The sequence below is a fragment of the Dioscorea cayenensis genome, chromosome 18 (assembly GCF_009730915.1).
Source record: "Dioscorea cayenensis subsp. rotundata cultivar TDr96_F1 chromosome 18, TDr96_F1_v2_PseudoChromosome.rev07_lg8_w22 25.fasta, whole genome shotgun sequence".
Classification (NCBI taxonomy): domain Eukaryota; kingdom Viridiplantae; phylum Streptophyta; class Magnoliopsida; order Dioscoreales; family Dioscoreaceae; genus Dioscorea; species Dioscorea cayenensis.
The window spans coordinates 82,220-108,722 of record NC_052488.1 but is presented as its reverse complement, the minus strand read 5'-3'; the positions used below and the strand labels follow the sequence as shown (position 1 = coordinate 108,722).

The 26,503-nt window shown below is 36.2% G+C and overlaps 4 protein-coding genes across 5 annotated transcripts; 3 read left to right on the top strand and 1 right to left on the bottom strand.

Moving 5' to 3' along the window:
* Window positions 1-109: 109 nt before the first annotated feature.
* Window positions 110-4,752, top strand: LOC120282325 (vacuolar cation/proton exchanger 3-like). 2 transcript variants are annotated; one of them, XM_039289123.1, is made up of 12 exons: window positions 110-608; window positions 1,349-1,612; window positions 1,721-1,788; window positions 1,883-1,911; window positions 2,046-2,242; window positions 2,359-2,571; window positions 2,849-2,983; window positions 3,241-3,357; window positions 3,442-3,495; window positions 3,929-4,045; window positions 4,163-4,256; window positions 4,367-4,752. In XM_039289123.1, exons 2-12 carry the CDS (start codon window positions 1,349-1,351, stop codon window positions 4,375-4,377), a joined length of 1,299 nt encoding a protein of 432 aa, XP_039145057.1. In that variant the 5' UTR covers window positions 110-608; the 3' UTR covers window positions 4,378-4,752. The 2 variants fall into 2 exon arrangements, with proteins under 2 accessions (XP_039145057.1, XP_039145056.1); XM_039289122.1 differs by having other exon boundaries at window positions 111-608; window positions 1,715-1,788.
* A 902-nt stretch (window positions 4,753-5,654) lies between these two features.
* On the top strand, window positions 5,655-7,739 carry LOC120282621 (myb family transcription factor PHL6-like). Its single transcript, XM_039289456.1, has 6 exons — window positions 5,655-6,537; window positions 6,610-6,686; window positions 6,759-6,798; window positions 6,904-6,976; window positions 7,136-7,205; window positions 7,284-7,739. Exons 1-6 carry the CDS (start codon window positions 5,895-5,897, stop codon window positions 7,518-7,520), a joined length of 1,140 nt encoding a protein of 379 aa, XP_039145390.1. The 5' UTR covers window positions 5,655-5,894; the 3' UTR covers window positions 7,521-7,739.
* Window positions 7,740-8,438: 699 nt separating this feature from the next.
* On the top strand, window positions 8,439-23,246 carry LOC120282686 (DNA-directed RNA polymerase V subunit 1). The gene is given in 20 exon segments (XM_039289533.1): window positions 8,439-8,629; window positions 8,970-9,081; window positions 10,395-10,521; window positions 10,626-10,741; window positions 12,035-12,091; window positions 12,736-12,903; window positions 13,072-13,230; window positions 13,356-13,511; window positions 13,887-15,611; window positions 15,717-15,892; window positions 17,316-17,391; window positions 17,489-17,616; window positions 18,824-18,987; window positions 19,151-19,425; window positions 19,881-20,054; window positions 20,144-20,284; window positions 20,368-20,763; window positions 20,765-22,149; window positions 22,389-22,497; window positions 22,671-23,246. Coding segments are annotated over 19 exon segments (5,826 nt in total). The 5' UTR covers window positions 8,439-8,629; window positions 8,970-8,997; the 3' UTR covers window positions 22,881-23,246.
* Window positions 23,247-23,339: 93 nt separating this feature from the next.
* LOC120282685 (triacylglycerol lipase OBL1-like) lies at window positions 23,340-25,261 on the bottom strand. Its single transcript, XM_039289532.1, has 5 exons — window positions 25,033-25,261; window positions 24,752-24,954; window positions 24,585-24,618; window positions 23,809-24,479; window positions 23,340-23,697 (listed from the first exon to the last, which is right to left on the bottom strand). Exons 1-5 carry the CDS (start codon window positions 25,250-25,252, stop codon window positions 23,449-23,451), a joined length of 1,377 nt encoding a protein of 458 aa, XP_039145466.1. The 5' UTR covers window positions 25,253-25,261; the 3' UTR covers window positions 23,340-23,448.
* Window positions 25,262-26,503: the final 1,242 nt, after the last annotated feature.

Here is a 26,503-nt window from a genome sequence, read left to right as displayed (position 1 = left end):
GTGACAACAACCTCTCAAGATAATTATTTAATTTTCTTCTAACTTTAGCTAAAAGGATTACTATCTTGGTGAATTTTCTCGTCAGTCAAATTTTAATTGGTGGTAACTTCTCCACCTCCTGCTGCTTCTGCTGCTGCTTCTGCTGCTTCCACGAAGTTTCCTAATTTTTTTTAATTCAATCTTGGATTCCAATCGCGAGAGAGATCCAGAGCGAAGTGTATATCGTGGATGTCCCATGATCATCTGTGGATTGACAAAGGCATTGCTTGCATCTCGGTCAAAATCCGTCCCACAAGGACAGTGGCGGACCAACAATTATCCCCTTTTCATCTCTTCTCCTCTTTCTTCTTCTTTGTCTCTCTTTTTTTCTCGGAACCTCCTCCCGTTTCCGCAGCGAAAGCGTGGACACATACTTAAGCCAAGCCCCTCTTTTTCTCTGATTTTTTTTTTCTCCCTTTTCTTCCAATTGCTCGAAGATCAACCAATTTCTGGAAGATCAACCAATATCTTTCCCTTTCATTGTGACGCTGTTTCTGCAGATCAAAAATCAGGGGGAAAAAAGATATCTTTTGGATGCTGTACTTTCTGCGCATCTGAAGGGCTTCTCGGTATTTAATCTCGATTGTGTTTGTTTTATTTTTTCGTTTTTGTCACAGTGATGCTCGCTCGCTCAATCCATTCATGATGGAAATTTTGCTCCTTTTTTTTTTGTTTTGAAAACGAATAAATTTTATAGTTTTATCTTGATTTGATGAGGGAGGTGACATATATATTAAGGTAGCCAGATGCTCTCCTTTTGGCTTGGGATGCTGTTTCTGAGGCAAATAACGGGTTATGCATGTGTATGCTGATATTCTCGTTGATGTATGCTGACTAGATCCAGTTGTGTTGGAAAGTTTCCCCTTTTTTTTATTAAATATTTTATATTGATTCGTTAAGAGAATTCTCCATTGGATTTCCTAATGAGAACTTACCTGTCCCTGATAGCTTGTTTCAATCTTCATTGTCGGACGGTCGGACCATAACTGATGCTTTGCCTGTCGAGATTTGGATCGTTATTGGTCAATGTAGTAAATAGTTTTTAAACATTTGATCCATGATGTGCACGAGGTTTGCAAAGCTATAATTTGTGTTGACCATAATATAAGAATGAGCAAGTTTGGGATTTTATATGATTTTTCAGGTTTTCTTTTTGTATCAAGTTTTTGATTTTTGTTGAAATGTTGCTCTTAGTCATTAACATTTAGCCAAATCTGTCAGTGGTGCCTGTAATCCAGCATGATTTTCTTGATTTTTAAGCTTTGAGTCATCCATATAATGGTTTTGATTTTGCTATCTTTTTTTTCAGATGGGACCAGAGGATGAGAACTCTGATGATTTTGAAGTGGAAATGGCAACCCTAGTTAGATCATCACCAGTTTTAATGAAGACACATAATATGGGGACTTGTCACATTGGATCATTTGTAGATTTTTCTCAGCCATTGTCGGTTAGCAGAGTAGTTCAGAGGGTATTTAAGAGTATCAGTGTTGTTATATTCCAGGCTAAGATCAATTTGTTATTACCTTTTGGACCTTTGGCAATCATATTGCACTATCTCACCAAAAAGCATGTAAGTCTAAATGTTGTTTATTTACTGTTTGGATATCTTTTCGTGGATATTTGCATGTGTTCATTTATTTAAAAGCTTATGTTTATTTTCTGGGTGTTCAAGTTGCAGGGCTTGGTTTTCTTCTTCAGCTTGTTAGGCATAATACCTCTAGCTGAGCGACTAGGCTATGCAACAGAGTAAGTGCTGCTGTAATGCAATTCAGCTTCCTATTTGTTTTTGCTTCTGAATTATAAGTGTGCTGACTGGTGTGCTTGTCATTCTTATGTGCAGACAGCTTGCCTTCTACACTGGCCCCACAGGTTTGTTCTTTCTCTAAAACATAGCCTTTTTTTAAAATGATGTATACGCCACAATTTTCCTCTTGCCAATTATCTTCTGTCTTATTGTGATTCTTGTCGCAAATAAAATTTACGTTTACAACATCTAAACGCAGTTGGGGGCCTTCTAAACGCTACATTTGGGAATGCGACAGAGATGATAATATCACTTTACGCATTAGGAAATGGTATGATACGTGTTGTCCAGCAATCATTGCTGGGTTCTATTTTGTCGAATATGCTCTTGGTTCTGGGCTGTGCTTTCTTCTCTGGTGGGATTGTTCACTACAATAAAGTTCAAGTCTTCAACAAGGTGATTTCCCTGAAAACTTGGAGGGTTTATTTATGCACAATATCATTTGATAGACATGATCTAGTGCCGCATCCCCCTGATCTACTACAATTAAAAGACTCATTCATTCATGACAGGCGTCTGCTGTGGTAAATTCAGGATTGTTGCTGATGGCTGTCATGGGTCTCATGTTCCCTGCTGTCCTTCACTTCACACATTCAGAGGTGCAATATGGAAAGTCCGAGGTGGCCCTTTCACGCTTCAGCAGCTGCATCATGCTAGTGGCTTATGCTAGCTACCTATTTTTTCAGCTGAGGAGTCAACACAATTCTTATAATCCAATCGATGAAGTGAGACATCTAACTAGCATCAAGTTTTTCGAGCTCAATTGTGTGTTTGCTGACCAGAGTTATTGGTTGCTTTATAACAACTGTGGTCATATTTACTCTTAAGATAACTTTTAGTCCTCAAAATTAATCTACATGAGTAGAATTCTGATACTTGATACTGAGTTACCTATTTTGGCACCATCCTTGCCTCTTGGTTTGTTTGTCTCCATTATGTTCTCATAACATATTTCTGCTTGAACTTATGTCTGCTATCCATTTGGTATGCTGTAAAATGCAGGATGAGAGGAATGCTGAAGATGACTCAGATGAGGAAGAGATGCCAGAGATAACTCAATGGGAGGCTATTGCATGGCTTGCTGTTTTAACAACCTGGGTTTCCATTCTCTCTGGATACCTTGTTGATGCCATACAGGTTTTAATTCTCTTCCCTTATGTTTTCCTTACTATGCATGTTGAGTTTCCATTTTCCTTGGTATTATAGAGTTTTTCTTCTTTTTTTTGTAATTGTTGTTGTTGTTGGTGGTGGTGTTCCCTTTTTTTTATTATTTATTATTTTATATTTTTTATAATTATTCAAGTAAACGAGAAACCAACATTTCTATTGAGAAATATTCAAGTGAAACCTTATAGAACTTCTGGCATCTGATTGTCTGTTGATTACTGTAACAGGGAGCTTCAGAATCATTGAACCTGCCAGTGGCTTTTATCAGTGTTGTTTTGCTTCCTATTGTTGGAAATGCTGCTGAACATGCCAGTGCAATTATGTTTGCAATGAAGAACAAACTTGTATGTGCTTTGGCATACTCATTTACTTCATTCTATTGCATAGTATTTCAATTGACTCATGTATTTTCCTCTCTTCTTTTTCAGGACATCACTTTGGGGGTTGCTATTGGATCATCTACACAGATATCCATGTTTGTGGTAATGCTCAAGAAAACCTATTTTGTGTCTAAGGCCATTATGCCTTGTGATTTAGGAAGTTTGTTTTTTGTTTGTCATTAATCCCTAATTACAGGAAGCATTCCTATGCCTTTCTCATGATTGAATATCCTGTGTGTTTCACCACTTTTTATAGGATTAGATCACCAACTCATTCTCCCCTAGATCTGTGATTCTATGCTTGATCTTCCATGAAAACTGAAAAATCAATATGCAAGACTATAAAGCCAATAAGGGGCCAAAAACAAAAGGGAATAAGCATGAACTGAATGGCTATGTCAATGCCAGGTTTCTTTTGTATTTGGACATGTATTTCAATATATTTCTTGACATGACCATTTGAAATCCTATTAATGGAATCATTGTTTGTTCCAGTCATGTGTCCAATTTAATATCTATGCTGTTGTTATTGCAGATCCCTTTCTGTGTTGTTGTTGGATGGATTATGGGAAAAGATATGGATCTGAACTTTCAATTATTCGAGACAGCCACTCTCTTTATAACAGTCTTGGTTGTGGCCTTCATGCTACAGGTTTGTGCTCAAAACTCAAAACTCAAAATTTTAGAATGATATACAAAAGTGCAACTTCCATAAGGCTTTAAAATTTCTTGGTTTTTCCATTTGACCAAGGATTTTTTCATTTTGCAGGAAGGGACGGCAAACTATTTTAAAGGATTAATGCTTATTCTTTGCTATCTTATAGTTGCTGCTAGTTTCTTTGTACATGTTGATCCAGCAACCAGTAAGTTGTATTGCCATGCATATCAGAATATTTTATCAGTAGCTGAAAAGCTTAACTGCTCAAATTGTATTGTTTATCATGGTCACTTCTTTCTGTTTTCTTTGTCGCAGGTGATGATTAGACTGAAAATTCGCTTCAGCAAGTACTTGATCTCAGTAGTACTAGCAAGCATTTTGATTTGCCACACTGATAAGAACCAGGGGCTTGATATGAGTATGAGATTTACATGTCTTCCTGTTCTCTGAAGGTGCAGAAGCGGGCATCCGACCTGGTAGTATCCCATGATTTTATGGGAGACAGTTTCGGCTGTGATGAGTGTACTATTGAAAATTGTACTATACTACCAAATGAAAGCAAGCACACAATTCAAGGGATACAAAAATTTGCTAAGAAATGCTATGGTGTTATGCATTTTTTTATTGTTTTTCTGTGCTTGTTTTCGCTTGTCTGCTGTAGTTTAAACTTGCCAATAGCAATCAGATTTGTGTTTATCTAATACCCAAGATCACCCAATGAATAAGATTTTATAATACAGTTGATTGCTGAATGAGATATTGCACAATTGGTTTGTTTATTTTACTGTGTTTATTCATTTGTGTGGATATTGTATCTGAATTATTCTTGCCTTTGAAGATTTGTCTTTTAAGAATGGATGACAAATTCTATATTGCATTTATCAATGTATAACACGAGAACTGCAAATTGAGCACTTTAGTGGCATTGTTTGCTGAACCACCAGTGATTATTGTTGATTTCTCCGAATTCTTAAGGACTTTTTTTATTTTTGTATTTTTGGTTGGTGAAGGTATAAGGTTTTCAAAGAAGTGCAGATCCAAATGCTAACATATGGACATCAACGCTTTTATTTTTTCCGGTGTTCTCAAAGCTGCTTTCATTGTTTACTTGAGGCTTAAGTTTGTCTGTTGTGATATCTTCCCACACTTTTCCCCCCTTTTTTAAATTACTGCAAACCAGAAAAGACCTGCAATTACAAGGAAATATCTAGTATTGAAGACATTCTGTTTTTAATTCACCAGTCAATTCTGAAGCTGCCTTCAGAAACACTTCAGACAAGGACATGCTGGAGAACAACAAGAACAACAGCCTAAGCATCCTCTGTTGCTTTAGTAATCTTCTACATTTCTGAGTCTTTGCATGAATTTTCCAGTCACCCAAGTAAAAACAACAGCAACAAACCAGAGAGGCATCTAAAATATCAAGCTTGTTGGAGTATAATATTCCATTAATCCACTCCATTGTTGCTAGGAGTATATTCTCTTAGTCGTAAAAGAATCAAATACTAGTGCAAATACATACTTTCATTTTATGACATTAGCATACCAGGTGTTCTATATATTAACAGTGAAAGCTTCACAAGAAGAACGCGGGAAACTCAACCGATATTGCTGAATAAATTGTCTACTTTTCAGCCGGCCTCTTGTCCACTATATAAAAGCCGTGTCGCCACTTAGCCTTAGTATATTCACAAGTTCCTTTCCTAAGGTTCAGCATTTTTCATCTCAGAATTCAGCATTGGCACCATTGATTTGTTCAGCAATTCTTGTTGGAGATGCTGAAAGTTGATCACTAGTGTATAATGGGTTTCTGTTCAAGCACACCAGTATCACTTGTTTTGCTATGATCATGGCTCACTCTTCCAATTATTTCCCTGTGCCGACTGCTTGGCAAGATGATGCTTTGGAATCCAATGAACATGCCGGCAATCCATCGAGGGACTCCCTTAATTATCATCTGGCAGCTTTGAGTTTGGATTTTCCAGCTTCACCATTCGAAGAACAACATCAACTTGATCATGATACACATGCTGTCCTTCCTCAGTTTGATGTCGTCAATGAGTTCGACCTTGAGTTTCAAGAAGACGTCTCAGTTAATGACTTTGACCTTCAGCCTGCAATGGATAATAATGTCAGCATCTCAGTTGATGACTTTGCTGTTGAGCCTGCAATGGATAATAATGTGGACATTTCAGTTCATGACTTTGATGTTGAGCCTGCAATGGATAATAATGTGGACATTTCAGTTGATGACTTTGATGTTGAGCCGGCAATTGACCATGTCATTGCTAATTCTGGAGCTTCATGTTCAGATGTGAATCCATTCAAAACTCAAACATGTTCAGTGGGTCTGCAACCTCATCCATCTTTGGAGGAACAACCTAAATTGTCAGGAAGTGAATTCACTAACAAGACGAGGATGCGATGGACACAACCATTACATGATCTTTTTGTTCAAGCCGTTGCAGATTTGGGAGGTCCTGACAGTGAGTATGCAAATGATATTTTATGAACAGCAAATGATTCATAATTGCAACTGAGACCATTCTGCAATGCAGGTGCAACTCCTAAAAGCATTCTGATTTTAATGGGTGTAGAGGGGATAACCATGTGCCAAGTTAAAAGCCACTTGCAGGTGTAGCCAATGCCAATTTCTTACCTCAAAATTCAAATCCAATAATTGTTGTCCTTTAATTTTTTTCTGCAGAAATACCGTCTTGCAAGGTTGGAAGCACAATTCCAAGAAGGTACAAAATGACTACTAGTATTCTTTTTCATCTATAGAGTTTACATGAATTGTTCTTGATATTAGAGTTCTATGGCAATGCCTTCGAATCTATCCTATTTTTCAGCTCAGAGGACTTCTTGCTCTGAAGGAAAGAAGAAGACTCTGACTGAAAAATACTATAACGGACACAACAAACTGTATGTTGATACTTACTCTACCTGCATCTCATTGTTCTATGATTCAATTTCTACGTTGTAATGTAAAACATTCTTCGTTACTATTTAATTAGACGAAAACTTTTTGGTACATGAAAAATTTAAGTAATGCTAACCACAATAATTCATTTCGAAGAACAGGTTGATGGAGGAAACAGAAACACTACACGCGCAATTAGAGCTTCAAAAGGAGCTTCATTACCAGCTCACGGTATCCCCTGAAAATCTCTAAATAGTTTGATTTAATGCTTATAATGCTGCTGCCTTTAACAGTTTGTCCTGTGATCAGGTACTAAGGGAGTTGCAAATACAAACTGAAGAAAACGGTCGTCGTCTGCAGGAATTTATAGAAAACCAGAGAGAGGCTTTCATGATGATAACAAAATCAATTTCAATAAGCAGAGTTGCAGGTGAAACTTCTTCAGTTAATTTGGAGCATAACACTGTTGATGATGTTATATATGTAGACTCAGACTCAGACACAGAGGACTCTTTTCCATCCTACAAAAGACCCAGGTTTGTGTGATGATCAAAAATACCATTAAATAAAAAAAAAAATCACATCCAATTAATTACTGCATGGAATCTTTGAATGTTACCAGTTACCACTTACCACTGTAAGTTTGAAGTTGTTTCCTGTTTACCTTTCCCTCTCTCTCTCTCTCTCTCTCTCTGTTGGGTGTGCACTTATGATGTACAGTTATATTTTTTATTTTGAGAACAAATTTGCTGTTGTCTGTCTTATATGGGATGTAAATTTGGTTCTTTTGTCTTCCATTCCAATTTTATTGTCTGAATACATAAAACTTTATAGAATGGGATAAAAACTATAACTATTTTTGGTTTAGTTGATTATGTTATGTTGAGTACATTTGAATTTGGGTAATCATATGTGTCAATAGTAAAAGAAAGTAATAAAAATAAAAAAGTATAAGAATTTAAAAGGAAATTAAAAAAAGAAATTGATAAGTAGAATTTGTCTGGATTTCCTTGTTAATTAATTCTCAGTGAAATCTAGTTCCATTATCATTTAATTCTCTAAAAACTACTTATTAAGATTTGCTGAATAGAAAACAACTTCAACAAACAAAATATTAAGAAATAATAATAATAACAAGGGCGAGAGGGTCCCACCCCACTGAACTTTTGGATCATCTATAAATCCACAGTATACGGTACACGATATCATCTCAAACGGACGGATGCCACGTGGCAAATATACCGCTTAAGGACTCGAACGGTTTCAAATGGACTTTGGACAATTGGACCCACCCAACCGAGGGCAAGGGCAAAGGCCCACCAAAATCGTGTTTAAGGGTAATATAGTCATTTTGTATGAATAGTTGTTAACACCGGTCGGTGAGCGTAAGGTTCGTCTCACATTTGGTACCTCTAAACCCCCAAATCCTTCACATCTCTTTCTAATTTCACGCCTTTGCTCCCTCCCTCCTCTTCTCTTTCTCTTTCTCTCACACTGTTTTCTTCTTCGTGGGAACTCCGCCCAATAGCTATACAAGGGTTTAGGGTTCTCTTCATCCTCTTCGTCTTCGCTTCGCCTTCGCCTAGGTTGGGAGTTCCTCTGAGGCTGGTCCAAGGACGGGAAGTCCCTCCTCCGCTTTCTCCTCCTTGTGCTAGGTTCGACACTCCTAGCCTTTTTTCTCATCTTCTTCTTCGTTTTCCTTGTTCTTTCTCGTTCTCGATCGCGATGGATCGATATTGTGTTTTCTCGGATGTTTCATCGCGGAAATCCGAAATGTTGCTGTATTTTGTTTTGTTTTCGGGAGGGTTTTTTAGTTGAATGTTTTTGATTCTCCTTGCATGTCGCTCTTTTCCATCTATGAATGTTTTTTTCGTTAACAAGCTTCGAAATGCAGGATCTTACCGGAGTTGCATGGAAAGGATTGATACAAGTCGGCTGTTTAATGTTTTCCTCTATTATCTCACCCTTGGTTTTACTTTTGTTTTTTTGATTTAGATGCAACTTGTAGGGCATTGTTGAAGAAATGGAGCCAGATCTTTCATCTCCAGTTGTCTTGGATGCATCCATTCGCAGAATCAAGTTCAGCCTAGCTACTGCTGGAGAAATTGTAATCTTCATCTTTTCACCATTTATTGATAGTGACCTAATTTTGATGTAACTGGTTTTATTTCATTTGCTAGGTTACTACAATCTAATGGGCTGCTTGTTCCTTAAAATATCATTTTGTGTTTTCTATTACATAATGATTCTCCCATGTGACTATGAAAGTTTTTGCTTGTTTAATTGGATGCATCATGCGTGAATGGGATTTCATCTTGAATGAAATTGATTTATTAATTAAAAAAGAATGAACTTAAAGTTGATGGTATTTCTGCGAGATAGATACTAATGTAAATTATCTAATGACATGACTGCTGCCTTTTGGTTATGTTTGGGCTGTTAAATTGTATAGTGTTTCCTTATTAACATGTTGGTCTAAAAGGAACCCATTCCAAGTGGTTCATTCTTAAAACATTTCCTAGTGTTTGCATGCTTTTTACTAAGCTTATGTTTGCAAGCATATAGGAAACTCCTTTCTTTTCATCTATGGTTTTGTTACAACAACAAGTTGTTAGTCCCTACTATTTTGCAATAGCTACATAAATCAACATTGCTCTATTAAAAACCAAATAAACCAAGCTCCTACGCATCATTACTTCAAGTTTCTGCTAAATACTTTTTCCCTCTTCTACGGTCTTTGTAGCATTGCCCAACTCAAGTTGTTTAATACAGGATACCGATGAGGCCATTGCTAAATTTTATGTATCTTTGAAAATTCCATAGGGATACCTACACGTGATGATTTGAGAGAAAATTCCTTTGGAATATCTACAAGTGGATATGAGGGAAATTTTCATTAAGGATGGCGACTCGTGCTAATACACGGGGAACACCTTTGGATCATATGATCATAATTTATCTTCCTCCACTTTATTTATCTGAGCAAAAGAAAAGAGACTTAGTTTTTGCTTATTTCCTTCATTAATTTTACCTTTAATTTCTAGTCTCAATCTTCTAAATTCTTTTTATCTTTTAAAGAAAAAAAATCTTTTTCTATCCTTTTCTTATCTAATCTTTTGATCGTTGGTGATTTTTGTAAATTTTCATGAATTTAAAATTTTATTTTATTTTATATGATTTAAATCCCTTATTCTAAGTTCAATGATTTTCATCTATCTAAAAACATTGTGAGTTATATTCCCGTAGTTTGTACATTTATGGCTATGTCCACGTGTAGCCCGTTTCATGTACCGTGAAATTTATTTCATTTGTCGGATACTCTCTGACATATGGACGCTTGGTGCTGTACTAGTTGCTTTCTTGTTTTTTCTGGATGAGATTGGTCAGTCAATGATTTACTTATGCCTTTTCATTTTGCAGCATCAATACTCGATAAATGATAGTCCAGTTTCTCATCCGAGTCAACTTACAAATCCTTTCCTTGGTTTGCCTCTGGAATCTGGCAAATGTGAATCTTGTGGGACTGCTGAACATGGCCAGTGTGAAGGTCTGATGAGAGCTATTCTTGTAATTTTATGTATCTGCTGTATCAGATGGATGTTTTCTTTCTGTACTTTTCATTACTGACTCTGTGCTTTTGTTAATATTCAGGTCATTTTGGGTATATACCATTGATTACACCTATATATCATCCTTGCCACATCACTGAATTGAGAAATATACTAAGCTTGATATGTTTGAAGTGCATGAGAGTGAAGAAAGGAAAGGTATCCAATCACATGACACTGTTTTATTAGTGTTTGTTCTGTATGTTATATTCATGCTTCTTCCCATGCATCCTCATTATACTTATTAATAGTTTTAATAAATTGAATGAATCTAATCCTATCCTACCCACCTATTACTATTTGCTTGCATACCTATGTATTTGGTCGCAACATAATGTTATAATTTAATGATATATTACTTCTGCTCTAAAGCAACAGATTGGGATTGAACCCCTCAATAGATTTGTACTTTTTTAGTCATGACCGATGGATGTTAGGACCTCTTTCACATGTAGGAATACATGCTGAATCTGTCACAAGTTCAAGTGGAACTAATGTTTCATTCGATATTAAGTAAAGAATAATCAGCTACTTTACTTTTGCGTAATTGTATGACCACTATGATTCTCCAAAAGGCATTTGATATGTTTACCTTTTTCATTTTCACTAATCCAAAGATTTGATTTTTGCATGCCAAACCTTCAATGTTAGTATGTTGAATTGATTAAATGGAGAAAAGTTAGCAGTATGGTTGTCATAGTAAGCTTCTGGTTTGTAGACGTCCTCACTAAGATATTTTTCCACATTCTATATGGTTTGGAACTTTGGATTTAATGTATTAATTTATTGGTGTATTTAGCACATGGATAATCTCTCCTGCTGTTTTTATCTAAATTCGCTTCATAGTCATCCATTATTATCCTGTATAGATGCAGAGATTCTTGTATGTTATGGATCTTTACCGGATATGACTGTCAATACGCCTAGTTATCCTATATTAATTTGCTTACCTCCACTTGTGAGAGAAATGCCTTTATTTTAATTGGATTATATTTGTTGTTTGGTTTTTATTGGTGGACAGTACACCTTAGTTTTAATATTGGGTCATCGGATAATTTAAGTTTAGACACAGCTCATGTTTGCAGGTTTTCTTAAATTTGTCAGGCATATTTTTTGTCTGTTTTTTTTATTCTGATTTAATACAAGTGGTATCTTTGGTGCTGTGAAATTTGAAGTTGCATAAGTAACTTCTGATTTATTATTTGTTGGAGGCAATTTGTTTTAAACTTTTGGTATCATGTGTTCTTCAGGCACAAGTTGGTCATGGAGCCAGTAAAATACATAGGGATCTGATTACTTTGTACTTCTATGTGTTAAGGCTTTGTTTTCTGTTTGATTTTGAATAAGAAGTCTTTCAATTGGATCTTCTGATATTTTAATTTTAGCTTCTCTGTACATTTTACTTGACTCTTACTTAATGTAGGTGCTTTCATACTGTTTGTTGATTATCAGGTCAAAAATAGCACTGGAAAAGAAAAAATCTCTAATACATCATGCTTCTATTGTCGGGTAATTCTTTTGTCACTATCTTGTCTTAATTTCTCCAATCGTCTTGCTTTTATATTTATATATTTCTGTAAGAGTCCTTTATTCCTTACCATTATTTTGATCATCATGCTTGTTGTGGTTGAATATGTAGTTGGTATTTCAGTGATATTCCCCTGTATATGTAATCGGTGATGCTCAAAGCATGTTAATTGGAAATCTTAACTACTTTTTGAGCACTTTTTTATATTGAGATATATATTTTCAAAATGCTAGAAAATTTGCAAGTCTTGCATGCTGAGCAACAGAAAGTTTAATCAAATTTGCTGTTTGACCCAATTCAATCTGGTTGACGACACAAGAGCTTGTTGATGTATCATGTGCTTGTCTTTGATTAATTAAATTTTTTGTTTGGATGAAGGAAAACTAATGTCAGCATATAATTTATGGGGTTCTCATATTGTTCTTTGTTGGAGAAATTAAAACTGTTTTCATATGATCATCATTCAATTTAGGTCTTTGCCACTGCAAATGACAGTTTAACCCGTTAGAAATTTTTTCTTTATCAGCTTCTAGTAATTTGATTATTGCCTAATTAAAGATATTATTTTTTAAGATTTTGGCTCATGTTGGCCAATTTTTATTTGGATGCCCACTCTTTATTTCAGGATATTCCACCAATATCAATTACAGAAGTGAAGACAACAGATGGTGCTTTTTGCTTGGAACTAAAAGTGCGATCCAAATCAAGGCTGCGAGAAGGCTTTTGGCATTTCTTGGACAAATTTGGTTTTCGGTACGGTGATACCTTCTGTCGCCCATTGCTTCCGTATGAGGTAAATTTTAGTTTGCTTCTATTTGAAAGAATTCATGGAGTTGGTTTAGATATTTATGAGTAGTAATTATGACTGTTAACTTTGCCCCTCAACTCTCTATGTTGACTTTTTTTCAGAAAACTTTCCTCACACTGATTGCAGTAAAATTTTTGGTTTGTCTCTTTTCAGGCTCTTAAAATTTTGAAAGAGGTCCCAGAAGAAACCAGAAAAAGGTTGGCTGGAAAGGGTTTCTTTCCACAGGAGGGATTCATTCTTCAATATTTGCCTGTACCACCTAATTGTCTGTATGTGCCAGAAATTTCTGATGGGAAGAGCATTATGTCTTCAGTAGGTTCTTGAGTGATCACTTCTACTTCACCAAGCCTTCTGTGATATGTTGATGATGTATTTATATTTGAATCACCTTGTGCAGAGGGATTATGTTATTGATCATGCTCATACCTGCTTTACAGGACATATCCATCCCCCTGCTTAAAAGAGTTCTTAACAAGAACGAACTCATCAAGAGGTCAAGGTCTGGGGTCCCCAATTTTGAGTCCCATGAAGTTGAGTCCAATGATTTGCAGTCATCAATTGCACAATATATGCATCTTAGGGGTACCACCAAGGTAAATTCTTTGTGAAATAAACAGCTTTGTGCTTTTTGTTGACATATATACATGAGATGATGCTTTTCTGCTTGGGTTTTTACCATGAAAAACTTCCATGGCATTAAGGTGCTTTTTGATTGTGGGAGAGTAGAAAATTAAAGCAAGTAATAATGAAGAAAGTAAAATGGATAAGCTAACGAAAGAATTTGTAATGATAGATTTCTTTTTTTTTTTCTTCCATCATTTGCATCATTTTCTTGTTTTTTGTTTTTCTGTATGCTCCTTAAATCAGAGTTTACCCTCAATCTCATATTTAACATGCAATTTTCTTCCTGTTTGTCTTGTTCCTTTTCTCTTTATTCAGTACTCATCTGTTTCTCTTTTATCCTCAAGGCACCGCAAATCACTCAGAATAAATTTTCTGTTGGTTCTGATCCTGAGTGCTCTGGAAAAAGATGGCTTGAGAAGATGAAAACACTGTTTATAAGTAAGGGATCAGGTTTTTCATCTAGAAGTGTTATTTGTGGTGATCCATATATAGCAGTTGGAGAAATTGGTTTGCCAATCGAAGTAGCCAAGAAGATCACCTTTGAAGAAAGAGTCAACAAGTATAATATAACACGTTTACAGCAAATAGTTGATAATAGACTCTGCGTCACTTATAGAGATGGTTTATCAACGTATGCAATTTCTGTGGGATCAAAAGGGCATACCAGTTTGAAGGTTGGCCAGATTATCAACCGTAGGATCATGGATGGTGACATTGTCTTTATTAACAGACCTCCAAGCACTCATAAGCATTCGCTTCAAGCTTTTTCTGTTTTCATACATGAGGATAATACAGTAAAGATCAATCCGCTTGTTTGTGCTCCATTCGGGGCAGATTTTGATGGTGATTGTATCCACATATTTTACCCTCAATCTCTGGCTGCAAAAGCCGAAGTACAGGAGCTTTTTAGTGTGGATAAACAGTTGTTGAGTTCACATAGTGGTAATCTGAACCTACCTCTAATTCAGGATTCATTGTTAAGCTTGAAATTGATGTTTAATAGAATTTATTTGAGAAAATCCACTGCACAACAATTAGCGATGTTTGTTTCTTCAGTGCTTCCACCCCCTTCATTACTTAAAGCTCATAATAATGGTCCATTTTGGACTGTTACTCAAATACTGCAATGTGCATTGCCTTCTTGTTTTGACTCTTCTGGAATGAGGCATCTTATCCGCAACAGTGAAATTTTGGAATTTGACTTTGATAAAGATTTACTGCAGACGGTGTTAGAAAGTATCTTAATATCAATTGTTGATAAGAGTCCAAAGGATGCTCTTTGTTTTCTAAATCATATACAGCCCTTACTGATGGAAACATTGTCCTTGGAAGGGTATTCTCTTGATCTGAGGGATTTTGATGTTCCAATGGATGTGGTTAAAGATCTTGAAAAGAGAGCTCAAGAAATATCCAAAGTGTTAGATCAACTGAGGTGGACTTATAATGAGCTGGTGGACAAGCAAGTAGAAGATCATATAAAAATCATTAAACTGCCAATTGTCAACTTCATTGGTAAATCGTCTGCTTTAGGCCAATTAGTTGACTCAAAAAGTGACTCTTCTATCCAGAAAGTTGTTGAGCAGATTGGTCTTTTAGGCGTCCAAATTTCTGATCGAGGGAAGCTGTACTCCAAGGGTTTGGTGGAAGACCTTTTTGTCCATTTTGTGAATAAATACTCTGCTGATAAAGCAGATCATCCTTCTGAAGCTTATGGATTAATCAAAAGCTCATTCTTTCGAGGTTTAAATCCTTTTGAGGAGCTGGTCCATTCTATTGCTTCGAGAGAGGTTATCGTTCGTTCATCTCGGGGGCTAACTGAACCTGGAACGTTGTTTAAGAATTTGATGGCCATTCTTCGTGATGTAATTGTCTGCTATGATGGAACTGTTCGTAATATCTGCAGTAATTCTATTGTCCAGTTTGACTATGGATTGAGTGAAGAGTTTTCAACCATCTCACCTGCTGGTGAACCTGTTGGGGTCTTAGCTGCAACGGCAATATCCAATCCAGCTTATAAAGCGGTACTGGATTCTTCTCGTAGCACGAACTCTTCGTGGGAATTGATGAAGGTATTGGTGTTTACTCTAATCACTTCCTTTGTCTATCATAATTCATTTTCTTTTGGTTTGTAATTCTTTTTAAAGCAATATAACTTATTTATATATGGATAACAGGAGATACTTTTATGCAAAGCCAGTTTTAAGAATGGAACCATCGATAGGCGGGTAATCTTATATTTAAATGACTGCCGCTGTGGGAAGAAATTCTGCAAGGAAAATGCGGCATTTTCTGTGCAGAGTACTTTAAAAAGAGTAGCTTTGAAGGATTGTGCAATTGAATTTTTAATTGAGTACGTAAATAATTTTTCTGTTTTTATTTGTTCTTTAGGTTTATGTTTTCATCCACACCCTAAAAATTTAAAAATATTATCCTAGAAATTTCTCTTAGCTAGTTTATGTTAGTTTCTAAATGTGGCCAAGTGCTTGCTACTATTTTTGGATTTTGATAATATTCTAATATTTTGCCAAACTATCTGTTTTCAACATGAGGAATTTGATGAAAATCATATACATGAGTTGACATTTGTTGAATAAGGACATCGTTAGGCAATTATATTGGAATTTTAATATTTTTGTGAAAATTTTAAAGTTCATTTCTTCATGGTATATTAGTAATATTTCAGTAGATGCTTCTTTTATGATATCTTCTTATTGTCAAGGCATTTTTGTTCTATAGGCTTTTGAGTTTTCACTGAGTGTTTGCTATTTGTTAAATGGTCTATTTGATAGAATAACCCTTGACTGCTCTGATTTCGTGAACAAGTTCTTCCTGAAAATTCATGGCAAGCTGAGACGAATACTTGTAATCCAAATATGGAAATGTATGACTTTTTATATTTGCATGCCCAATATGTTCAAACCTGTCAAGGTATATTAAAGTATTTCAGCTTGGGGTTCTAAAATACTCCCTCTGTTACTATTTAATTTTCACTTTTAACTGTTTCATTTATTGAGAAAGTTAGCTAATTGTCTTAATTTTGTAAAAATATCACTTATTATTCCAAGTTACCCTTTACTTTATTATCCCATCAAATATACTCTCTCTTCATTTTTAAATGCACTGTCCTAGTTTTTCTCTATCATTTAATAGAGAATTTTTAACTTGATGGAGGGTGTTCATTTGCTAATGCAATTGTACTTGTAAGTTTTTCTATAATGGATAGTAACTATGGTAATTAATTTTTCATTGGAAAATGAAAAGCAAAAAATAGTTGGAGCCCCTATCGGCTTGGTTAGGATATGCAGTTTGCTTGATGCATTTAAGTCTTTTACTCCCCGTAGTTCAAAAAAGTAGTGGCTTGATCTTTTATTGGAGAAGACAAGGGCAAATTTGGGAAAAAAAATGATTAGTGCTTTCTTGGTTTTTTAAAGTGACAAATAAAAATTAAGACAAAATCTTCTAGAAAGTGACAATTAAATAGTAACAGAGGGAGTAAAATTTATTTTTCATCTGCCTTAACTTATAAGTTACCTCATGTTGCAAATAGTCTCTTTCTTCTTTGTTGTATGCAAAAATCGAACCTCTTTGTCAGATTGTTCTGATTACCATACCATATTGTCTTATCATGGTTGCTTGGTGTGGTTTCTTTTTTCACATTTTATACAAATCTCAAGTAGAGGGCTTTCTTATTGTCAAGAAGGCTGTAATTTCATGTTCATTTTTTTTCTTTTTCTTTTTCTTTTTTTGAGAAATCAATGTACTTTTTATTGCAGATATCAGAAGCATATTGTTTTAGATAACAACCCGGAACCAGTTTCAGGTCTTGTTGGCCATATTCATCTTGATCAGGTGCATTCCATAGTTATTGTGGCTGTCCTACTTTACATGTTATTAACTAATTTTTGATGCAAAATATATTCTGAAAGTGTCACTTCTGATTGACCAGACACGGTTAAATGTGCTTAGCCAAAGTCTCGATGTGATTCTTCGGAAGTGTCAGGATGTTGTTTTTAGCTATGCTAAGAAGAAAGGCCACCTTTCTCATTATTTCAGGAAAATTTCCTTGTCATCAAGGTAAATTGCTGCTGTGATTTAATATACGATTTTTATGTTGGTCTTATGGATTCGTTAAAATTTTTCCATGCATATTATGCATAAATAATCTTATGAATAAATAATCTTGCTCTTAGCTGAATAATCTTCCTATGCATTAATTTTTTCTTTTTTTATTTTTCTTTTGGGATTCTGGGGGTTGGGGTGCGGGTTTTCATTTTATAAGTTGTATAAATTATATTTTTCTATGAATTTAGCTGTTATGCTTTCTTACCTTGATTCATTGTTTAAATGCTTGATTGGCCCCATTATTACTTTAACAACGATGAACATATCTTTTTTATGTGCTACATTTTTTGCAATGGTAGCACCTGCTGCATCTTGCTGTTGTAAGGGACGATCATTTTTTGAATAGTGCATGAACTTGTAAACTTGAATGCTTCAGCTCTTTGTCCAGGCTGCATGAAGATTCTGTAAATTGTAAATGATCAGCACTATATTTGGCTGTTCAACAGAGATTCTTATGTGGATGCTCAATATCTTTTAACATGACTCATTTCCGTTACCAAGACATAGTAGATTGTCATCTGCGTAATTTTAACTTGCTCATGTGCTAATACTGAGCTTCTGTATCCTTAATTGTTGTTCTGGATCTTTTGCTTGTTGTGGGCACGGATTTGCTGCTAGATTTATCTGCTAATTCTGTAGCTTAATGCTTTTACCCATAGAGAAATTAAATTGCTACTTGGCATTTTCTAAATGCTTTTCTGATGTTGTCCAAATATCTAATCATGGCAATTGTGGTGTTGGTTTATGCCATCATCCTAACAAAAGTCTGAGATGTAATGTTTTGGGCTTCTTGACAATTTTAAGAACTATGCTTGCATTTTGAGGTGAGAATTTCAAATTTTGGTTGAGATCGACTTTTAACTCCTAAAATAGTTTAATCTGATGTTGTTACTTTGCTCAAGTAGATGCCTCACGTGATTGTGAAAGAGTTAGATGCAGATTTTTCTGAAGTAGTTAATCTTTAAATTTAGTTGTCTTTCTGGACATGATCACATTTTGGGCTGGATAATGTGGAAGGGTATCATTTTGGCATTACCTCTTACTTCTTCAAAGTTCAAATCACTAATCAAAGCTACCATATTTTTTTGTTTTCATCCATGTGATGCTTCTTCATTCTATATGTTAAGTTTTGTGATATAGGTGCCTTCTGTTTTTACAGTGAATGTTGCAGTTTCCAGCATACAAATCATGAGAACTTTTCTGAGTTCCCATGTCTGCAGTTCTCCTACTGTGATCCAAACCCAAACAGCTTACCCCTTGAAAAAGCAATACATGTTTTGGCCGAAGCCATATGTCCTATTCTATTGGATACAATCATTAAAGGTTCGAGATATCTTCTCTCTGTGTTTTTTTTTTCTCCTTTTCTTTGGTTTTCCATGTGGAAAATCAGATTTGGTAAATCTAACATGGTAGATAGGATGTGAATGATATTCATCTGTAATCATTTGCTTGCAATCATTAGAAAGGGTTTGACATGTCCTTACAGGTGATCCTCGAGTTCATGTCGCTAACATTGTCTGGATTGGGCATGACACATATTCATGGGTCAAAAATTCGAGGTCTACTTTAAAAGGTGAATTGGCCATAGAAGTAGTCATTGAGCAAGATGCTGCTCGGCGAAATGGAGATGCCTGGAGGATTGTTTTAGATGCTTGCTTGCCTGTAATGCATCTCATAGACACTAGTCGTTCTATACCGTATGGCATCCAACAAATTGAAGAACTTCTTGGCATATCTTGTGCTTTTGACCAATCAGTTCGGGTGAGCTAGCCTCTTTATAAAATTAGTTATTGAAATTCCCATGTCTATATATGTTAATATACTTTGAGTATATAATATAATTTTGGTTGTTCTCCCAAAACTTTTTTTAAGCCTCTCACACTATGATGAACTTTTTATCAAATGATTTTGTCATGTAGTGGTACTATTAACTCAATATATCAGGAAAGCTTGTGACTAGAGGACAATGTTGAATATGACCTCTGGATTAGGTCATAGAATATTCTTTCGTGGCATTTAGACAAAATACATTGTAAGCATGGCTGATTACTCATTCATGCTTGTATACGAAATAAATCATATCTACTTTGATATCGAAGATCATTATCATGAGAATTTAGGGAGAATGCTGTTACATGCACTTATCTTGTATGGCTTTAACTAAAAACTTCAGCCCCTTCAAACACATTTATCTTGTACTTTATTTTTGTTTGCAGCGGCTATCAACATCAATTAGGATGGTTGCGAAAGGAGTGTTTAAAGAGCATTTGATTCTTGTTGCAAATAACATGACATGCACAGGAAGTCTTATTGGTTTCAGTACAGGTGGCTTTAAGGCACTATTTCGCTCTTTGAAAGTGCAAGCCCCTTTTACTGAAGCCACATTATATGTAAGAAACATGTCCAAAGCATATTATTTTGTTGGTTTCCTTAATTAGATATCATTGTCTTCTAATTATCAATTGTCTTATTTTTGTAGACCCCAATGAAATGTTTTGAAAGAGCATCTGAGAAGCTTCACACTGACACACTCTCTAGCATAGTGTCCTCATGTTCATGGGGTAGGCATGTGGCACTTGGTACTGGTGCTTCTTTTGATATTATATGGGACAAACATCAGGTTTTTTTTTTTCTACTGACCATATATTCAATTTTAAATGGAGATATGTTCAGAGGTATTTAATCTCTGTATTGCTTTGTTAGGTGGTGGCTGACCGTGACTGTGGAGAGAATGTTTATGATTTTCTGGAAATGGTGAGGACAACTACTTGTGAGGAGGTTGGTGGCACATTTTTTGGTGTGGAGGTTGACAACCTTGCTGATCAAGATGAAGGGGATGAATGTTTATCTCCAGAGCCTGATGGTGCCCTTGCACAACCTACCTTTGATGACATTTCAGAATTGGATCTAAACAATGAAAGAGCTAGTAAATCAAGCTGGGATAATGCTTCTGGTTCACTCTCTTGGGATAATTTAGGAGCCCAAAAACACACACAGATTTCCAATGAATCTGATGCTTGGGGAACTTGGCAATCAAAAGATGATGGCAGGGCCTCAGCCAAAGAACCTGCAAATGAAGCCTGGGTTTCCACCAAACAATTCACACTGGATGCTGTGCAAGATGGTTGTGGCTCAGTCAAAGAATCCATATGGGATGGTTCACAAGATGGCCATGGCCCAGCTAAAGAATCTGCAGAGGATGGCTGGGGTTCAACTAGAAAAATCTGCACAAAATAGCTGGGGCTCAGGCAAGGAAACCGCACAAGATGGCTGGGGCTCAACTAAAATATCTGCAATAGATGACCGGGGCTCAGCCAAACAACCTGCTCAAGATGGCATTGGCTCAGCCGCAAAATCTTCTCAAGATGATTGGGGTTCAGCCAAGAAACCTGTTCAAAATGAGTGGGGTTCAGCCACAAAACCTCCTCAAGACAACTGGGGCTCCTCTAAAAAGCCCGCCCAAAATGATTGGGGCTCCTCCAAAAAGCCCGCCCAAAATGACTGGGGCTCATTAAAAAAACCTGCCCAAGACAACTGGGGTTCAATGAAAAAATCCGCCCAAAAGGAATGGGGCTCAGTGAAAGAATCCTCTCAAGATGAATGGGGCTCAATTAAAAAACCCGCCCAAGATGAAGGGGGCTCGTTTAAAAAATCTGCTCAAGATGACTGGGGTTCAGCAGAAAATTCTTCTCAAGGTGATTGGGGCTCAGCAAAAGACACTACTCAAGATGATTGGGGCTCAGTGAGAGTCTCCAGCAAAAAGCCTGCCCAAGGTAACTGGGACTCGGCCAAAAAACCTGCTCAAGATGATTTGGGCTCAGCCAAAGAACCTTCTGTTTACTCATCACCTTCACAGGATGGGTGGGTCACTGACAAAAAACCTGCCCAAGGTGACTGGGGTGCAGGGAAAAATCCTGCTCAAGATGACTGGGGCTCCGCAAAAGAGCCTTTAAAGGATGGCTGGGTCACTGACAAAAAACCTGCCCAAGGTGACTGGGGCGCAGGGAAAAATCCTGCTCAAGATGACTGGGGCTCCGCAAAACAGCCTTCAAAGGATGGCTGGGTCACTGAAAAAAAACCTGCCCAAGGTGACTGGGGCGCAGGGAAAAATCCTGCTCAAGATGACTGGGGCTCCGCAAAAGAACCTTCAAAGGATGGCTGGGCGTCAGGTAAAGTACCTGCAATGGATAATGCGCAAGATGGATGGGCCTCAGCCAAAGAATCTGCACAAGATGGCTGGGGTTCAGCTGGACAAAATGGGCGGGGCTCACGAGCAAAAGTTGGTTGGGGTTCTTCGAATGCCACTGAGCCTAAAAACCAAAAGAACCATTCTACCAGGTTTGATGATCGAAAAGGTTGGAATGCAAACAGGAGCTTCAATTCCGCTGGGCGGCGACCTGATTTTTTCACATGTGAAGAGGAAAAGATTCTTGTTGAGGTTGAGCCAACTATGCAGAGGATTCGAAAAATTCTGCATGACTCCAGGTGCCTGAATCATTATTATATATTCATAACAATTTCATATTCTGCTTTCTAAGTATATGATTGGTTGATGTGCATGCTTTAATATAATTGTGGAAATTTTATTAGTTTTGTTTTGTGGTCATTTTACTTTTTCTGTCTTGCTAAGGGCATAGTTATGCAATTGTGTTGTTTTCCTGTGTCAATTTTTGTAGATATTTGTGCTTCTGACATGTTGATTTGTCTGCTGCCCTTGTTTCCAGTGATGGTGGTCGACTTTCTGCTGATGATCAGAAATTTGTTGTAGAGAATGTTTTTGAGCACCACCCTGAGAAACATGCTAAAGTTACTGATGAAATTGACTACATGATGGTATGTGCTCGAAACCTAATTGCTATCACTGTATATCAATGTAAAACTATTTCTCAATGGCTGTGTTATGAATACATTTGCCTAGTTTTGTTTAGTTCAATTAGGAAATAGCTGTAGGTATATATTCATTTGGGATGCATGCCCTTTGAATAATGTCAGCTTCTTAATTTCAGGTTGATAAGCACAAGAACTTTCAAGATTCCAGGTGCTTATATGTAGTCTCTTCCGATGGCTCCAGTACGGATTTCTCCTACCTCAAGTGCATGGAGAACTATGTGAAGATTCAGTTCCCAGAACATGCTGAGTCCTTCAACAGAAAATATTTTAAAAGACGTCGTACTGAGCCTACAAATCAGAGTGGACAGCAACAACAGCAGCAATAGCAAGAACAGAGCATTACTACCCCTTTTGGCAATTGTACATCAATTTGTATATAGTTCCTTTCATTTGCCAAATGTGATGTCTGGTTTGTATGCTCAGTTGAAAAAAATCGTCTGCATGCCACCCTTTGCTTAAATTTTGGTGGCCTGCTATGTTGATTTGCACCTTCTATTTTGCTGATGGCTGTCTTGGGATGTAATTTTCTTTTCTTTTTCTCCATGAAAACATGTTTGTTGCCCCTTGCCATCACAAAATGGTGGGTTAGAATCCTAATTTTAGGTTTAAATGATCTTCAGTTATGTCTCAATCACTCTTTTGTACCTAATTGATTGTGTTATGCATGCATGGCTTAGTCAAGAGTTAAAACACTTTATATTTACGAAAGTTCCCCATCCTTTTGGTTTATCCTCTAGGGCTACCCCCTTTGTACAAACTATGGAGGTAAATTTTCAATTCTTATTTCTATTTGTTAGTAGTGTGAAGTTCACCTGAAATTTCCAGGGAAAATAGACACAGAAGGTATACAACAGAACACAGCTGGGCAAATGGGCAATATAAATGTGTGTTTGTTCAAAGAGCAATATTGTCTTCTCTTCCCAATCTTATACTGTTGATATAGTTTGTAGGGCTGTGTGCTGAAATACCAGGCATTACCAGTCCCCAGATCCGGAGCAAGATTGAAGGCCAGGTCTCCTTATACTCTGCTCCATAGATACATCCCATTACCAAGCTCCTTGCCAGTTCCCATACTGCATTTAGGTACAATGGCAACAGATATCTCAATCCAAAGTAGTTCCTATTGGGCTCCTCATCCACCCTCTTCATTCATTACCAGGCGATGCAACAATATATATATATATATATAAGAACCAAGTTAGAAAAGATAAAAAGAAACCAAAGACAAACAAGCAAAGAAAATGATCTTTTTACCTGCTCAATGTAGAAGCTGTTATAGTAAAGGCAGAGGCCAAAGTGCTTGTACAAGAAGGTCTTGTCATCATAAGGCAACCTGGGAACCAGATCATTACAATAGACCACCCTGAAATACTTGGGCACCGGATGGCATACATGAGCATCCATGAACTTTTCCAACTGCTTATCACCTACCCTTGGTTGTCCAAATGTGTACACTCCCATGAAACTCTTGTTCATCAGCTCCTCTTCATTGTGGAACAACAGCACCGCTGGAAATAAGATTGCTAATGCACCACCTAAGCTGTGCCCTGTTACAATGAACTTTGCATTCTTGTGCTCAGATAACAAGCTTTTCAGCTTCTCCCTCACTGCATAGTATGCTGTTATCTTCTTCTCATCATCATAATCATCTGGAGAAGCATCCTTCAATGCACAAGCATGATCTTTTGGTTGGAAATTTGCATGGAATGTGGAGACCTGAGCTCTGCTACCCAATCCCAGAGCCTCCAGAAAACCCATATGAACTTTCCCCATTTTGGGTATTTCATACCATGAGTAATCAAAATCAGTGCACCAATCATTTGCGTCGAAAGGCTCAGTTCCTCGGAAGCTTATCAGTATCAGACTAGCATCTTTTGCCTTGTCACATAACATGAACACTTGTGTTGATTCTTCCTTCTGATAATCTTTTGACACACACAAATATATATGAAACAAATTAATGGGACAAACAAAACAATATTAATTATAAGCAATTATACGTGTGTAAAGAAATATGTGTGCGTTCTTACCATCCCAGCAATTATAGAAATCCACAAAATGCATCTGGAATTTCAAGATTATTAGTAACAAGTGTTAATTAGTAATTACTAAGCATATAAAAAAAATAAAATAAAAGTTTTATTTTTATTTTTATTTTTTTAAGTAGTCATTTAATAGTGTTATAGAAATGACTGACCTTCCAATGGTTCACTATAATGTTATGGACGACATTGGCATTCTCATAAGCTAATTTAGAAGCCATCATGCAAAGATCCATCAAAGCTTTGCTTCCAATCTCAAAAGTCTCTTCACTCTTCTTGTAAAGATTAACACGTGAATCCAGATGTCCAATGCCACTCATGAACGTTTCTGAACCTCTTCTTGGCATTCTAACGTTCCCTGTCACTCCCCATGCACCATATTATAACTTTAACAATTAAAGTGCATATATATAATATGAAAATATAAATATAATACCTGAGAGAAGGTTGATGAGGAGGCCAAGGAAGCCACCATTAAGTGAGATGAGGTTGAGTAGGAACTCAATGATGAAACCACTCCACTCCATGGGCTTTCTAAAGAGAGCAATGATCTTGCGTATGATGATGGATACCAGAATGACCCACCTTTGGTCACCATCTTCATCTTCATCTTCATCTTCATCCTGATTTGCCATTAAGATGCTCTTCTCCTCCATGAACACATGAGACTTGCCACCCATGCATACAAACCTCAACAAGATGTTCAACAACTTCATCTTCTCACGCGTCTCTTCCGTTTGCTTTATATATATATATATATATATTATATGTATAAATATTGATAAATATATACATGGAATTTGGATAACGAACAACAGTTGAGAAGATGTACGTATGCTAACCTTGGCAATATTAGAAAAGCTTTGCCCACTTGAATATATTACTTGTATACCCTGCTAACTTTCTATGTATGATTGTTGATGGGAATAAGTCCAGACAAAGTGGATGAGATGAAATGAAAACTTCAAAAAGTATAAATAAAAACTATTGCTTATGTAAGCATGCAACACCATCACTATCAGAATTAATGTGCATGAACTGATGAAGGATTTGTATTATTCAATTCCATTAATGAGAATATCATTTTGCCTATAATTTGGAGAGATAATTTTGTAGATTTTTGCACTTGAAAGTAAGAATCAACAAAGATATGTGATATCAGAGAAAACTAGTACTTATAATCAACTTATACAAAGAAGGTTTCAACCCTGTGTAAGGAAAATAATAGTAATTAATTTGGACTAGTACTTGTTAACAAATAGTTAAAAAGAAAAAAAAAACTTCACCGAATATCTAGTTTTTCATATAATGAATATGATGGTAATTAAGTTGGATTGCCCTCCGCCAACATCTGTGAATCAAGTTGGTTTTGTGGATCATATTGTTAGTGATAACTGATAAGGCCCCACATATTGGCTCATGTTAATTATCACAAGGCACATATTGTTACTTGTACGGTTTGTTCTTCCTCACGTGTACTAATACTCAATTGGACATTTCTTTACTTGTTTTCCTCTGATCACAAATATATTAATTTATATATATATATATATATATAACCACTAGCTGCATGTCATAAGATCATCTTGAGGTGGATATATTGATCAGTTAGATGAATGGGTATGGGTCTAGATAGTTGGACACAAGTTATAGAAGAAATTAAAATAAAATTAAAAAATGAATCTCAATTTTCTTCAAATTAAGTGGGACTTCTTTTTATAGAGGAGATGCATATATATATATATATACTTACGGTATATTTAGGCACCTTAACATAATAAACATCACTAACAACATCCTAGAACTTGTGATTATTAGAGTAAAGCTGTCATCATAATAGAGTTGTATTAATTTTCGTCTTAGTTCCCAATTAATTAAGTTAATAAAAAGTGAATCACAAGAATTGG

Excerpts from the sequence above, each read along its gene's own strand:
- LOC120282325 (XM_039289122.1), top strand. The coding sequence starts at position 1,349 with ATGGGACCAGAGGATGAGAACTCTGATGATTTTGAAGTGGAAATGGCA. Across the intron at positions 2,984-3,240 it reads ACCTTGTTGATGCCATACAG|GGAGCTTCAGAATCATTGAA; the intron begins GTTTTAATTCTC and ends TTACTGTAACAG. Across the intron at positions 3,496-3,928 it reads CACAGATATCCATGTTTGTG|ATCCCTTTCTGTGTTGTTGT; the intron begins GTAATGCTCAAG and ends TTGTTATTGCAG.
- LOC120282621 (XM_039289456.1), top strand. The coding sequence starts at position 5,895 with ATGATCATGGCTCACTCTTCCAATTATTTCCCTGTGCCGACTGCTTGG. Across the intron at positions 6,799-6,903 it reads GGAAGCACAATTCCAAGAAG|CTCAGAGGACTTCTTGCTCT; the intron begins GTACAAAATGAC and ends CCTATTTTTCAG. Across the intron at positions 7,206-7,283 it reads AGCTTCATTACCAGCTCACG|GTACTAAGGGAGTTGCAAAT; the intron begins GTATCCCCTGAA and ends TCCTGTGATCAG.
- LOC120282685 (XM_039289532.1), bottom strand. The coding sequence starts at position 25,252 with ATGGAGGAGAAGAGCATCTTAATGGCAAATCAGGATGAAGATGAAGAT. Across the intron at positions 24,619-24,751 it reads TTATAGTGAACCATTGGAAG|ATGCATTTTGTGGATTTCTA; the intron begins GTCAGTCATTTC and ends TTGAAATTCCAG. Across the intron at positions 24,480-24,584 it reads TTTCTATAATTGCTGGGATG|ATTATCAGAAGGAAGAATCA; the intron begins GTAAGAACGCAC and ends GTGTGTCAAAAG.